This window comes from Phodopus roborovskii, unplaced genomic scaffold, assembly GCF_943737965.1.
Source record: "Phodopus roborovskii unplaced genomic scaffold, PHOROB, whole genome shotgun sequence".
NCBI classification, from domain to species: Eukaryota; Metazoa; Chordata; class Mammalia; order Rodentia; family Cricetidae; genus Phodopus; species Phodopus roborovskii.
The window spans coordinates 12,555,434-12,571,208 of NW_026125295.1; the positions used below are offsets into that span (position 1 = coordinate 12,555,434).

At 41.8% G+C, this 15,775-nt stretch overlaps 1 protein-coding gene across 4 annotated transcripts in view; it reads right to left on the reverse strand.

Moving 5' to 3' along the window:
* Positions 1-15,556, reverse strand: part of Smarcc1 (SWI/SNF related, matrix associated, actin dependent regulator of chromatin subfamily c member 1) — a 98,041-nt gene extending 82,485 nt beyond the window's left edge. For 3 of the 4 annotated variants that reach the window (XM_051203573.1, XM_051203564.1, XM_051203579.1), the window contains exons 1-5: positions 15,261-15,556; positions 12,847-12,966; positions 8,732-8,817; positions 6,426-6,507; positions 3,296-3,388 (exon numbers count right to left, since the gene is read on the reverse strand). In XM_051203573.1, the coding sequence (XP_051059530.1) occupies positions 3,296-3,388; positions 6,426-6,507; positions 8,732-8,817; positions 12,847-12,966; positions 15,261-15,452 (573 nt within the window). In that variant the 5' untranslated portion in view covers positions 15,453-15,556. Of the gene's footprint in view, positions 1-3,295; positions 3,389-6,425; positions 6,508-8,731; positions 8,818-12,846; positions 12,967-14,949; positions 14,969-15,260 lie in introns of those variants that run through there. The other variant, XM_051203588.1, reaches the window with a different exon arrangement.
* Positions 15,557-15,775: the final 219 nt, after the last annotated feature.

The following is a 15,775-nucleotide window of genomic DNA, read 5'->3' on the forward strand; positions in this document are numbered from 1 at the left end:
AAGAACTGGTTTTTAAAGTCACTTTTAGTAGAGAAAAGAAATAGTGGTTAACAACAGAAAATATTATTTACACATATGCAAGTAAGGGCTGAATATTCTTTATCCAAAATGCTTTTTTACCTCAAGTGTTTCAAGTTTCAGAGTTTTTCAGATTTGGGAATATTTACATAGATTATATCAACTACCATTAATCCAAACCCGAGAAATTCTCTTAAAGAAACAAGTCAAACTTTTTTAGGAATATGTTAGCATTCAAAATGTTAAGAGTTTCTTCGCATACCCGAAGTTCTTAAAATTATTTCAAAGCCATCATAAAAAATGACTGTGGGAATGCAACAACATAAGGGTAATGGTAATATGTTATTAATTCACCTTGCAAACTTACACAGTTTTAGCTAAACCTTTAACATGAGAACTTGGGAAACAGGAAGCCAAAGAAGTGAATGTCATCCTGCAACACACTAAATTTGAAGCTGGTCTAGCTACTTGAGACTGCCTTACTAAAACAATAAAACAAAAAGCCCCAGGTTTCAAATATGTAGGCTAGGATGGTCTCAAATTCTTCATCCTCTTACCTAAGCCTCCAGCATGAATCATCATTATTAAATGGCATGAATTTTGGCATGTACACTGATGCTACATCAATAACACATGGGACGGCTGAATTAAGCAGTGTACACTGCTATCATTGTACACCAATGGTTGAAAACTACTATAAAAATTACGGCTAAACTGTCTAGGCCAAAGAATACTAAATATGTAAAAGATCAACGCAAGTCCATTTAAACCAACAACTGCTTATTCTTGAGACCATACAAACAAGGGAAGGTCATGCATTCAGGTTGAAGTTGCAACTCAAGGCGCCTTCTGCATTTCTCCTTTAACAATGATTACTTATTCCAATCCAATAAACATAATGCCACTTCATCTGCAGAAAACTAGAAATGTAGCCAGGAGGTAGTGGCACACACCTTTAATCCCAGAACTCAGGAGGCACAGGCAGGTGGATCTCTTTGAGTTGGAGGCCAGCCTGGTCTACAGAGCAAGTTCAGGAGAGTCAGAGCGGTTACACAGGGAAACCCTGTCTTCAAACCCCCCCCCAAAAAAAAGAAACTGTAAAAAATGTAGAACTGGCTACAATAGTTATCTGTTACCTGCCTCAAAAGATAAAACCTTCACAACCACTGGACTATTAGTGTACGCTTTTGAATAGCATCACATAGGTGGGGAAGGTGTATCACTATAAAGTGAGTATGAGCCAACATACAATATTTACAATATGTAGGACCTTTCCTGGTGGAGCCTGTCACTGCTGACTCTAACCTCACCTCTGTGGTTTACTACTTAGATTACACAACAAGCTAGTCTGTGCATGTCTTCTGTGAAGAGAAGAAATTTTATTATATGTGTATCAGCGCTTTGCCTGCATGTATGGCTGTATTCTACCTTAGTGCCTGGTTCCCAGAGAGGCAAGAAGAGGATGTTGGATTCCAAGAACTGAAGAAACAAAAGATTGTTAACTGCCATGTGAGTGCTAAGAATCAAACTAGATCCTCTAGGGAAACAGCTAGTTCTCCTAACCTTAGCCGATTTTCCAGCCTCATGATTTTTTTCAAGATTTATTTATGTGTATGAATGTTTTGCCTGTTGTCATTCCACCATGTGTGTCTGTACCCACAGAAGTCAGAAAAGAACTTCAGATGTCCTGGAATTAAGAGTTGCAGATGGTTGTGAGCTACAGAGAATTGAATTTAGGTCCTTTACAAGAACAACAAGTGCTCTTAACTACTGGGCCATGTCTCCAGCCTTGAAAGGGAGTAATAAATGATGGATCATTCTTAAGAATTTTGTTGGGCCGGCAGTTGGTGGTGCAAGCCTTTAATCCCAACACTCAGGAGGCAGGTGGATCTCTGTGAGTTTGAGGACAGCCTGGTCTACAGAGCTAGTTCCAGGAGACTCTCCAAAGCAATACAGAGAAAACCTGTCTCAAAAAAAACAAAATAAATAAATAAACTTTGTTGGAAGCCAGCCTGATCTACAGAGTGACATCCAGAGCTGCTATACTGAGAAAAACCTGTCTCAAAAAACAAAAACAAAAAAGGAAGGAAGAAAGAAGGGAGGGAGGAAGGGAAAGAGGGAATTGTGATGGGTTTGAAAGATGGCTCAGAAGATAAGCGTGCCCTCTGCTGTGGCAAAGGATCTTGGCTCCCAGTCAGAAAATATGATGCCATGATCTCAACAGGTACTCTCACACACATACAGTTTTAATTAAATAATATTTAAATAATTAAATAAATAAGCCTGGCACAATGACATAGGGCTTTTATCCCAGTACTCAAGAGACAGAGGTAGGCAGACATCAGAAAGTTTAAGGCCACCCTGGTCTACATAGTGAGTTCCAAGCCAGCCAGAGCTACACAGTAAGAACCTGCCTCAAATAAATAAGGTAGGTAGGTAGAGATGGGGGGGTGATTGATAGATGGATAGACCGATAGATAGACTGTTGTTATTTAGTTACAGTAATAGGAATAAAAGCTGGAGAAGGGGGTGAGTAAAATATTTGCTTTTATGGCATATATTTTACTAAAAGCTAAGACATACTTCAAATGCTAATATTTTTTACAGCAGAAAATGGAGATATTTCATGAGGCTTTTTAATCAATTACAGATCTTAATTAAACACTTGTCATAGAAATGTTTTACAGAAAATTATTGTATACCTACATATCCACAGTTATCACACTATTTACTTTGGTGGAACCAACATTACAGGGAGCAAAAACAAAACAAAAACCTTCAGCCTAAAATGAAGTAAGATGATCAAAACAGCAGCAGCAGTGGACAGTCTTGCTGTCCAACAGTCAAGACATTTGGTCTTGAACACTCAAGTAGCCTCCAATATCTAGAGGTATGAACTAGCATACACACTTGCACTTGCCTGGAAACCTGAATTTTTCTGCTAATTTTACAAAGAGAACATATATAAATATTATTTAGTGTTGGGTGTGTCCGGGAGTTGATTTTAAAGTATATTTCACTTCATACAATCAACAATCTTGCTACCAACTCTTGTGAGCTTGTAAATTCTGAGTTAAAAAAGCATATGGGCCATTTTAGCTATTTAAGTACACTTCTAAGACTACTGCAACTCATCCCACAGACTACTGAATGTTCCTAAAGGGTTATGCAAAAACTCAGACAAGTCTTTCCTTCAAAGCAAACGCATACAAAGAGGCAAACTGTGGTATCTATTAAAAGTAATCTACCACTGCACTATAGGGATCATGTTTATTACCTGATGCCGTTTGATGATATCCTTCAATTTATTAGCCAACTTCAAGTCAATGTCTGGAATGAGGTAGATGTTGGGTCTAGTCAGACAATTGTTCTGAGAAAACAAACAGACACACTTTGAAATTCAAGTGGTTTTGAAATGCTGTTTCTTTGACTGTTCATCATCCTTTCATTCTGTTTCTTTTTTGTTTTTAAATGTATGTGGAAACCGTTCACCTTGGCATACATGTTGTCATTAGACAAACAAGGATGCCAGGAACTGAACTCCAAGTAACAATCTTGACAGCAAGTGCCTTTACCCATTGAAGCATCTCACAGGTCCCTGATCACTCATCAACTTAATGTCTGAAGCTGACATTCAAACCTTCATTTCTTAAGATAGGAAGACATCTTTGTTTTGGTTTTTGGTTCTTTGAGACAGGGTTTCTCTGTGTAGCCCTAGCTGTCATGGAACTCAGAGATCCACATGCCTCTGGCTCCCATGTATTGAGATTATAGGCATGTGCCACCATGCCCAGCTTGGAAGACATCTTTTGATACACAATATAATAGTCCTATCTTAATGAAACCTAGACGGTTTAGTAGGCTATTCAAAATCACCCCCAGACCCCTTCTGCAGCCAGAAAGACTGCTGACAATCATTTGAAATGAAATTATTGCTTAAAATTCAGCAAGGTGAGAGACATCAGGGATTCAATCCCAGCACTCAGGAGACAGAGTTAGGATGATCTCTATGTGTTCGTGGTGATCTGGTCTGGTCTACACAGTGAGTTACAGGACAGCCAGAGCTACAAGTTGAGACCCTGTCTCAACCCCCAACCACAATAAACAAATAAGTAAAGGTCAGGGGAGAAGACTCAGTGGGTAAAGTTCTGTTTGAGCATAAGAAATTGATTTTGAATGCCCAGTACCACCAGAGAAGCTGGGGGTTGTGGCACACATCTGTGGACCAAAATGGTATCTCTGAAGAACAAACAAGTTATCATCCCACTGAGTTTCCTGGCCAGGCACTAGCCAAAATGGCTCATGTCCAGGTTCAATGAGAGATCCTTTATCAAAAAGATGAGGTAGAGAGCTGTCTCAATGGCTAACAGCAGCTCATTTCAGCTACAGGGAATTTGATGCATGCTTCTGAGCTCTGTAGGCACTGCACACATGGTACACATATATACATACAGGTATATATACTGTATATATATACAGGTAAAACACTCAAATACATAAAACAAAAACAGAATTTGGTGAGCATTATTGCAGTGAGATGGTTCAGCAACTAAAACTGCATTTTACACCATTACCTGATTTTGGCCCTAAAACAAACTCAAAGTTGACAGTTGCCCCTGCAAATGAATTGCACAAGGACACATTCCCAGGTGTCTGTGGAACCAAAGTCAGGCATGTAACAACCTTTGTGCCAGTTTTTGGCTTGCAAAAAGCCTGGCAGATAGAATTAAAGACACAACTCCCTGCACAAAAACTTCTCACCAATTGACTTTCTGCGCCGACTCCTAACCACACTTTTTGTTTTGTTTTTGAGACAGGGTTTCTCTGTACCTTTGGAACCTGTCCTAGAACTCACTCTGTAGAACAAGCTGGTCTGCTTCCAGAGTGCTGGGATTAAAGGTATGTGTCAGCACGGTTTGGCCCTAACCTCACTTTTATAATACAAGGTTAAACTGCTCATTGCTCTCTATGCATTTCCATGATGTCTCTATGATGTCTCTCAGGCTATGTACAGATAGGGGGTGCCTCCCACCTGCACAAACAAGCATTGCCATGGATACTCATATCCACCATGTCATTGTGACATTCTAAGCCTGAGGGAAACCTTGCAATTCCTTCTGTATCAGAATGGCTCTGTTTCGTACTATTTATTCACAAAATGCTACATGACCCTGAAAATATAATTTATATATTGTCCAGAGTTTGTTCTGTGAAGAGTGTGTAAGTGTGTGAATGTGCAAATGATGTAGAAGACAGGTATAGCTCTATGTAGACAAGTAACTGTGTAGAGATTTTTTAAGATGACGTAAAAGAGGTTACCATCAGAAAGCATGTGTTTCTGCCTGGGTGGTGGCGCAGGCCTTTAACCCGAGCACTTGTGGAACAGAGAAAATTGGATCTCAGTGAGTTCGAGGCCAGCCTGGTTTACAGAGTGAGTTCCAGGACAGGCTCCAAAGCTACACACAGAAAAACAAAAACAACAACCAAAAGCATGTGTTTCTTTGGTATTCCCTCAGAAAGAAAAAGTTTAGTTCATGGCACATTCATACTTTTTTTTTTTTCATGACCTTGGCTAAAAGAGGCTGGCCCTATAGTTAGTGATAAAAAAAATGTCAAGACTAGTTGAATTTGGTAGTGCATGCCTTTAATTCATCACTTGGCGGGAAGAAAAGAGAATCTGTGAGTTCAAGGCCAGCATGGTGTATATATATATATATACATGAGTCCCAGGATGGCCAGGACTAAAACAAATAAGAAAATAAAAATGTTTTGGGACAGGTGGTGGTGTACTCCCTTTATCCCAGCACTAAGGAAGCAGAGGCAGGTAGATCTCTTAGGTTCTAGTGCAGCCTTGTCTTGTCTCTACAGTGCAAGTTACAGAGCAATCAAAGCTACAAAAGAAACCCTATCTCAAGCAAAAAAAAAAAAAAAAAAAAAAATTAAGAGACTGACAGTCTTTAAATGATCAAGTCAGTTACAGTTCAAATGCTAACACACATAAAAACAATAAAATTATGTATTTCAGAAAACTCCTTCCCTTTTTCTTTTGGCAATCCAATAAAGACAATCTTAGAACTGAAGTATATTAAAGGCAATAAACCTTCAAGCAGGGTGGTGGCACACGCCTGTAATTCCAGCACTTCGCAGGCAGAGGCAGGTTGATCTCTGAGATCAAGGCCAGCCTCGTCTACAGAGTGAGTCCCAGGACAACCAAGGCAACACAGAGAAACTGTCTTGAAAAACCAAGGGGGGGGGAGGGGGAAATCAATCAAGTGGAGCTAGTGACTCATGCACCCGATTTAGGAATGGATTTTGTTTGGGGGGGGGCATTTTTTTAGGTCAGCCTGGGCCTGAAGAAGCACTTTCTAAAACACGACAGGAGGACAAAGCCTAATTCTACAACTCACCTGTACCAAGGTTTTTTCAATGTTCATGAACATTTCAACATTACGGTCCATTCGGGATGGATTCTGAAGATCAAATCTCCGCCTAAGGAAGGAAAAAAGGCCTTTACTAATAAGTTCCTAAGTCCATCTTACATACAAGAAGGAGAAATGTCATTTTAGAACTGAACTCAAATGAATCAGAAAGGCTTGGAAACTAAGCTACTACTGTATAAAGTGAACATATTCTGTCAGTACTACAAAAATGCATATTATTCAAACCATCATAATAGACCTTTTGATCTGGAAGATGACTCAATGAGTACACGTACTGATGTTAACCCTGATAACCTGAATTTGATCCACAGAACCCACACAGTGGAAGACGACAATGGATTCACCAAAATTTGTCTTCTTACCTCCACTCATATACACATATGCAAAATTTTCGGGGTACCAATGCTATTCCTATTTTCCTTCAGTCCAAGATATATTCATGATATAGGAAAGTAGGTCACAAGGCTGGGGACATAACTTGTGATAAAATGCTTGCCTAACATATAGAATGGATCTGGGTTTAATCTGGGTTTAATACAAAGAAAGAAATGTAAAATAATGGTAGTTTCAAAGATATAAGGAAATGGAATATGATACCCAAGAAGGAAGAATGTTTACTTAAAGTCATTTTGTTCAAGAATGGCAAGATGGCTCAGCAGTAAAATGATAAGGCTGACAACCTAAGTTTCATCCCTAGTACCTACATGGCAGGAAAACTGACTTCAAAAGTTGTCCTCTGACCTCTACACAGGTGATGCACATGCCTATAAACACATACAATTATTGTGCTGCTAGGCACAGTGGTACAAGCCTTTAATCCCAGCAGTAAGGAGGCAGAGGCAAATTAATCTCTTGAGTTACAGGTCAGCCTACTCTACACCTCGAGTTTCAGGAAAGCCAGTACTACAGAAAGACCCTGTCACAAAAAAACAAAAAGAATTTCTAATTATGAGATAGAGACAGGAAATACAATGTGGCACCAATAGGTGCCACAGCACATGTGTGGAAGTCAGAGAACTCTGCTAATGAAGATGAAAGCTATGACAACCTCTCAGCCCTGACTAAGCACATCAAGTGCCTCTAACTCCAGTTCCAAAGGATCTAGCGCCTTCTTCAGACCTCCATGGGTACCTACACTCACTGACGTATATACATACATAAGCAAAAAGCAAAAAATAAACACATAAAAAATAAAAATATTAATTTTTTATCACTAAGCCACGTTAAATTATATTCTAAAGGCGTACCAGCAAATTCCAAAACATGGTCATATGTATATCTTGAGCACTTGTAATACTTGTAAATGCAGGAGGCAACAATGGGAGAGCCCTCCTGGATAACATTCCTTATCACATCAATCAGTTACCTAAAAGCAGATCCATGAAAAGGATTTTTTTGGTTTTTCAAAACAGAGTTTTTCTGTAACTTTGGAGCCTGTCCTAGAACTCACTTTGTAGACCAGACTGTCCTCTAACTCAGAGATCCACCTGCCTCTGCCTCCATGAAAAAGATTCTACAGTCAATCTTTATAAGACAAAACACAAACTCACTGAGATTGGGTGAGTGGGGAGGTCAAAAACCAGTAAGGAATTTCTATAATAATGATAAACTATGAAACTTTAAAAGCCATCACTAGGGCTGGAGAGATGACTCAGTTGTGAGGAGCACTGGCTGCTCTTCCACAAGTTCTGAGTTCAATACCAAGCAACCACATGGTAGCTCCCAACAATGATATCTGGTACCTTCTTCTGGCCTGCAGGCATGCATGCATGAGAATACTATATACATAATAACTAAATAAACTTTAGCAGGGGAGTGGTGGTACAGGCCTTTAATCCCAGCACTTGGGAGACAGAGGCAGGTAGAGCTCTATGTGTAGCTACGGACATACTGAAGGAGCACACTGGTAGCAAACACAAGCCCTTCGATTCAATTCCCAATACCACAAAAACTAAATATATTATTTACCCAATAAAAACAGTTGTAATTTTTCTTGAATGTAAGAAAAAAAATGAAAGGAGGCTCTTTGCTTTGTTTTGTCTTTGAAGGTTAGGTTAGATCTACTTGCTTCTGTCCCAAGTGCTAGGATGAAAAGTGTAGACCACCACACCTGACTATGTGCTTCAGAAAAGATTTGAAACTGATTTAAAACACAGGCCTTACATTACCATTAACAGCAATATTCTTACAGAATTCTCAACATACAAGAGAAAATGATTTCACATTGAATAATATCACATCAAAACATGCAAATAAATTTTAAAAATACTTACCACCCCTGTTCATTTTTGAACTTGTAAGCAGCCCCAAGAATGTGACACAAGGTGCCTCCAGCTTTGAAATCCATAAAACATTTTGCCTAAAAATGACAAATAGCACGAGAAAAATAAAAGTTCCAATAAGACCATTCATGTTATACTTGAAACTTTACTCAGGGATTCCTACATGCTAAAACAAATGCTCTTACTGGTGAACTACAATTCCAGGCCTCCTTTTTAACTCAGTAAGGTTCTCAGGTACCCTGGGTAACCAACCCTAACCTCACTCTGCAGCTCAGGCAACCCTGAACTTTTGCCCCAGCCTCCCCAGTAACCCAATTCTATGCTTCAATCACCAGGTCTGAGTCCCAGATTTTTTTTTTTTTTTTTTTTTTTTTTGAGTGTGTTTTTCAAGACTGTGTTTCTCTGTGTAGCCCTGGCCATCCTGGGACTCATTCTGTGGCCCAGTCTGACTCAGAGATCTCTGCCACAAGGACCTGAATGAAAGCTGTGGACCTCTGATGCCTGGATATTTTTTTAAACCAGAGTCTTCATGTAGACCACACTGGGCTCAAATGAGCAATGTAGCTGAGATTGAGTTTAAACTTTAATCTTCCCTCCTCCATCCCCAGTAACCCAATTCTATGCTTCAATCACCAGGTCTGAGTCCCAGATTTTTTTTTTTTTTTTTTTTTTTTTGAGTGTGTTTTTCAAGACTGTGTTTCTCTGTGTAGCCCTGGCCATCCTGGGACTCATTCTGTGGCCCAGTCTGACTCAGAGATCTCTGCCACAAGGACCTGAATGAAAGCTGTGGACCTCTGATGCCTGGATATTTTTTTAAACCAGAGTCTTCATGTAGACCACACTGGGCTCAAATGAGCAATGTAGCTGAGATTGAGTTTAAACTTTAATCTTCCCTCCTCCATCTCATGGTTACTGAATCCAGAGGAATGAGCCACTACACTGAGCTACACAAAAAATTCCCCCCCCCCCAGACTTTTAAAATTACATTTACTGGGCTAGAGAGGAGGCTCAGCACTTACTACTTTTGCAGAGGACCAAGTTTGATTACCAACATCCACATGGTGGCTCACAGCTCTCTATAACTCCAATCTAGAAGATCAAGGCATTCCTGACTTCAACAAGCCCTGCAGGTCGGCACACACCCAAACCTACACTCAGACACACCCATACACACAAAAAAATTAAAATAAAAATTTAAATCTTTAAAAGTAAATAGTTGGCAGTGGTGGAACCTGGTAAACACCTTTAATCCCAGCACACAGGAGCAGAGGCAGGAGGATGATTGGGGGGGGGGGTAATCATGGTTCACAGAAAAACCCTTCCTCAAAAAACAAAACTACAACAAGAAATATATTTGCTTTGTTAAGTCATTCTCATGCAACTTTCTTTTACAGTATTACAATCCAGAACCATCTCTTCCATTTACGCAAATGCTACATTCTATTTTGAGAGGAAAAGAAATATATCTGGTTCTACTGGCACTAAGCCATGAATTATTTTTAATTATGGTTTATGACTTAAATAATCTACAATTCCTAAACTCTTTTAGTAAATAATGGTTTAGTTCCCAGCAGTTAAAGTCCCTTGTAATGTCATTTTGGATGATGACACTTAGATGCTCATAATTAGGAATACCAAAATATGAATCATATTTTTAAAAATAAACTTTTGTTGTTTGTTCCTGAGACAGGATTTTATTATTTAGTTCTGGCTGTCCTGGAACTCACTACTGTAGCCCGGGATAGTCTTGAATTCAGAGATCCACCAGCCTCTGCCTTCCAAGTGCTGGGATTAAAAGTTTTCATCTCTGTCAGCGTTGGTGGCACACACCTTTGATCCCAGCACTTGGGAGGCAGAGGCAGGGAATCTCTGGGAGCTGGAGGCCAGCCTGTCTACAGAGCGAGTTCCAGGACAGGCTCCAAAGCAATACACAGAAACCATGTCTCTAAAAAAGTATGCATCTCTTACTAGGCTTTAAAAAACAAAACAAAAAACTTTATTCTAGAACAGTCAGAGCTAGATAGAGACCCTGTCTTAAAAAAAAAAAAAAGTACTTTATGCAGATTTTATTCTGAATGATGTGACATTTGATAAACTACACTAAATTATGAGATCACTGTATAATTTTTTTTAGATTTGTGTATAGGTGTTTTACCTGCATGTATAACACACACAAACATATAAATAAAAATTAAAAATAAAGTATACAAAGTATATTTTAAAAAATTCATTAGCTGGGAATGGGTAACACATTTTAATTCCAGCACCAGAGCGATAGAGGCAGGGTCTGCATTTAAGGCCAGCCTAGTCTACCCATTGAGTTCCAGGACAGGCAGGAATATACAAAGACCTTATCTCCAAAAAACAAAAAAAAAAATTAACTTACTAAATTTCCATTTATAGGCCGGCATTCAGGAGGCAGAGGCAGGTTAATTTCTGTGAGTTTAAAGACATTATGGTCTAGATAGTGAGCAGGACAGCCAAGGTTATATAGAGAGACCCTGACTGAAAAGAACAAAAAAATCTGCACAGATTTATTTGTGCGTGTGTAGGGTGTGCAAGTGCCACAGTACAAATGTGTACATAAGACGACAATGCGAGGGAGTCTGTTTTTCCTTCCATCATGTACATCCCAGAGACAGAACTCAAGATTGTCAAGCATGAGCCAAGTGCTTTCATCTGCTCAGCCACCTCATTGTCCCTTGATAGAATTTAAAAAGTATAAACTACACTGACCTTTAGTCTGAGTCTGTCAAACAAGACTGTTAAAGAACTTGCCCAGTATGCACAAAGTCCTAGACTGGAAAACCACAAAGAAAAAAAGGTCTTCAATTCCAACAAGCATGCTTGTACTCTGGATCCCCATTACAGCACCTCAGGTGGCTAATTGCTGAGGACAGGCATCCTTTTTCATGCATATACTCGCTTACTTGTGTGAAAGAGAAGGTGGCAGGTCAGGGTACTTGCTCTCAATAGTGATGACTTGAGTTTGGTCCCTGTGACCCACAGGCTGGAAGAGCCAACTCCTGAAGTCCTGACCCCCACATGCACACTGTGGCAGGCACATGCCCACACACACACAATCACACAGTAAATAAACTAAATTTAATTGTCTTTGTCTTTTTGAGACAGGATTTCTTTCTCTATGTATCTCTGGCTGTCCTGGAACTCACTCTGTAGATCAGGCTGGCACTGTAGGTCAACCTATTCTACTAAGTGCTTGGATTAAAGAGGTGCACCACCTCTGTCCAGCTATTTAAATTTTTAATTAAAAACAAAAACAAAACAAGGAGCTAGAGAGGTTCAGAGCACTAGCTGCTCTTCCAAAGGTCTCAGGTTAAATTCCCTGATAGCTCACAACTGTCTGTAACTCCAGTTCCAGGGGCTCTGACACCGTCTCACCAATGCACATAAATTAAAAACAAAACAAAATATGAAAGTACTCTTACCACAAGGTTCTAACAAGTAAGTACCAGTATGAACAGCACAGCATAAACTATGGCAACCCTAACGCAGAAATATTCATGATTGTTGCAGAGTCTAAAACACATTAAAAGACATAATAGCAGGCAAGAATCTGCCACCAACTAAGAATGGTAGCAAATGCCTAAAATCCCAGCTCATGGAAGGCAAAAGGGTGACATAGTCACAGCTAGCCTCTAATTCGTAGGCAGTTCCAAGTCAATCCCAGAATATGTGAAAGCCTGTCTCAAAAACAGACTAAACAAAATACTACTCTATACAGTTGTGTCCACCCCACCCCCCCTCACTGCAATAGCAAGGGAAATCAGACACAGAAGGTTGACACTTCAAAGTACAGAAACTGTGCCGGGCAGTATCTACAAAGCAAATTCAGGACAGCCTGGGCTACACAGAGAAACCGTGTGTGTGTGTGTGTGTGTGTGTGTGTGTGTGTGTGTGTGTGTGTGTGTGTGTGTGTGTTTGTTTGTTTTGGGGGGAGGCAGAAGCTGAAGTACTTACAGGTAGTTTGGTGAAAGCTGGGTACACAGAGAAACCGTGTGTGTGTGTGTGTGTGTGTGTGTGTGTGTGTGTGTGTGTGTGTGTGTGTGTGTGTGTTGGGGGGAGGCAGAAGCTGAAGTACTTACAGGTAGTTTGGTGAAAGCTGGGTTGGTGACATGCTTCCCAAAGGCATCTTCTTGGAACTGAAGAAGCTGTACCACCAGTCCAGCCAGTGCTTTATTGGTAGGAGCATCAGCATGAACATACTGCAAGAAAAAGACAGGAATTCAAACCTGGTACAGCTGATCCTGGAGAGAAAGCTACCTTACTTCCTACTACCTATTAAGTAACAGCACTCCATCAAATTTTAGGTATGTGAAGCACACTCTCCACTGTAAAGAATCATACAAACCACATATGTGCATATTTTCTTAATTTAGTCTCTTTTCTCCTGACAGGGTTTGTGTAGCATTGGCTGTCCTAGAACTCAGAGATCTGCCTGCCTCTGCCTTCATAGTCAGGCATGCACTATCACAGCCAGGCCTACATACGAGTGCATAGTTAAAAAAGCAGATACTGTATGATGCCTCAACAGTTAAGACTAGGTGCTCTTACCAACACCTGCATGGCAGTTCAGAAATGTCTAACTCCAGTCTCCTGGTGTGAGGATACCAGACATGCACGCGGCACACATACATACATGCATAAAAAGCACCCATAAACCACCCACACAAAAAAGACAAGTTTCATGACTAGGAAAGCATAATTAATGAATTAAATGCAAAACCTCTGAAAGGGTTGGAGGGGGAGAGGATTCAGCTGCTCTTCCAGAGTAATCTAGGTTTGATTCTCAACACACACAAGGGAGCTCAAAACCACTGTCAACTCCACTTCCAGATAATCCAAGTGATCCTTCTGGTTTATGTGGGCACCAGGCACACTTTGGTACACAGACGTGAATACAGGCAAAACAGTCATACAAACAAACTAAACATAAACTTAAAAAGTTTATATCTTCTAAATACACTGTTAAATACAACAGTAATGCTTAGTGAACACGGTGTGGTGGCTTATACCTATTCTAGTGCTCAGGAGACAGGCAGGAAGATCTCTGGGAATTTGAAGCCAGCCTGGTCTAAACAGTGAGTTCCAGAACAGCCAGAGCTACATAGTGAGACAATGGAGAAGAGGGGGAGAAATGCTTAGTGTGCACCAAGCATAAATAAGTCAACACTTTCTGACTTTTAAAGCCTTAGAAACAGGGTTACTTCCGAAAAAACCCAAGGTCCCTGTCGAATACCAACAGTCCACCAAGCTGTAGACCCCAAGCCAGTCAGGGACTAGTTTCTACTTTTTTAAGACAGGCTGTTTTAAGACATGTTGGAGCCCAGGCTCCTCTTGAGTTTCGAGCTCACTATGTGATCTCCATGCTTGAACCTCTCAAAGGATTACAGATATTAGGTGCTGGGGTTCAAACCCTAGGCCTGACCCATGCTAAGTGAACACTCTACAAAACTATTTAAATACCGAGGTCCTAGTTTGACTTTTCACTCATTCAACAAACACTTATTCAAACAGCTATTAAGGATGACACAGTTAAAACTCACCCCGGGGCCTCGATGGGGTAAACACTACTGAATTTGAGAGTAGTAGAGGAAGTGTTTTGGAGTCATTCCTCAACATTTACATAGTGGGACTTTTACTCTACCAGTGAGGTGAACACACACCGGTAAAGGCACTCATTATCAAGCCTGATGACCTAAGTTCGATTCCTGGACCCAGTCGGTGTTAGAAGACAATTTACTTAACATCAACACAGGAATGGGATTCACCTCTCCAAAATAAATTGATGCAATTTTTTAAAAAAAGCAAATGGTTAATTCACAACTTTGTAATACTGACTCAGCAGAATGTGCATTCGAAAGTAGGAGAAACAAGGGAGGTTTAAGAAAAAAATTACAAAGAAAACAAACAGTTCTTGATGAAAGACCTTAACTCTTGTACTCATATCTTTACACATCACAAAAAGTACAATAAACCATCACTTTTAGGTAGTCCGGTATCACTCCTATTGCAAAATTTAAACCTACATTATTAACTCACGAGACAATCAACCCAGGTCCCTTAGGGCATCCACAGCGGGTAGCAAACCCTTAGTTACGGAACCACTTAGAAACTGGTCTCTAAACAAAACTTCAAGCTACTTTTACTACGCTGGGCTCGGTCTTGAACGTTCTTTGTTCACACACCTAAGGCAGCTAACAAAAGACAAGGGACACACGCCCTGCGGCTCTGCCCAGCTCCACCTGCTTCTGCGCGGAACAACGAGCGAGCTGGGGCTTCCCACGCGAGTGCGTGGGCCCGGGAGAGCCAGCAGGAGGGCCCATCCCGCCGCGTGCCTGCAGCCGCCCGCGGGGGCGTGGCGAGAGGCGAGCCAGCCTTTGTTGTCCCTCGTGGCGCGCGGAGGGGGGGAGGGGTGGCCCGAGGCTCGCGAGGCCCGCAGCCACCACCAGCTCCTGTCGCGTGGCGCCTCGGTGCCCACGGGCGCGCGCGGACCCACCTTCTTGTAGTGCTTGCCCAGCCAGACTCGCACCGAATCCAGCTGGGACACCGTGTCCGGGCTTTCCCAAAACTTGCTGGCCGGGCCCCCGTCCTTCCTCCGGTACACGGCCAGGCCCGAGGCCGCCGCCACACCCCCTGCACCCACGGAGCCTGCTGCCGCTCCCGGACCGCCGCCCGCTGTCGCGGCCATGGTCACCGTCCGTCGTCTCCGCCGCCCGGCCTGGCCCTCGCGGCGTTTCCCGTTCGCACCCGCGCGCGCGCGCGCAGCTACCGCCGCCTCCTCCTAGCCCCGCCCATCCAGCCCACCTTCCGGCGTCGGGGCCAGGCCCCGCCCCTCCCAGGCACCGGAGCGGTAACGGACTGGCTCGAAGAGCAGGCGCACGCATGCGCAGCACGCCGGTCGCCCACTACAACAAGAGGAGCTGCCCGCCTCTTCCGCCCGCCTCTCAGGAATGAGTCCCAGCAGCTTCTCTTCGCGGCTTCTGCATCTGACCCTCCCCGGCTTCCTGCATC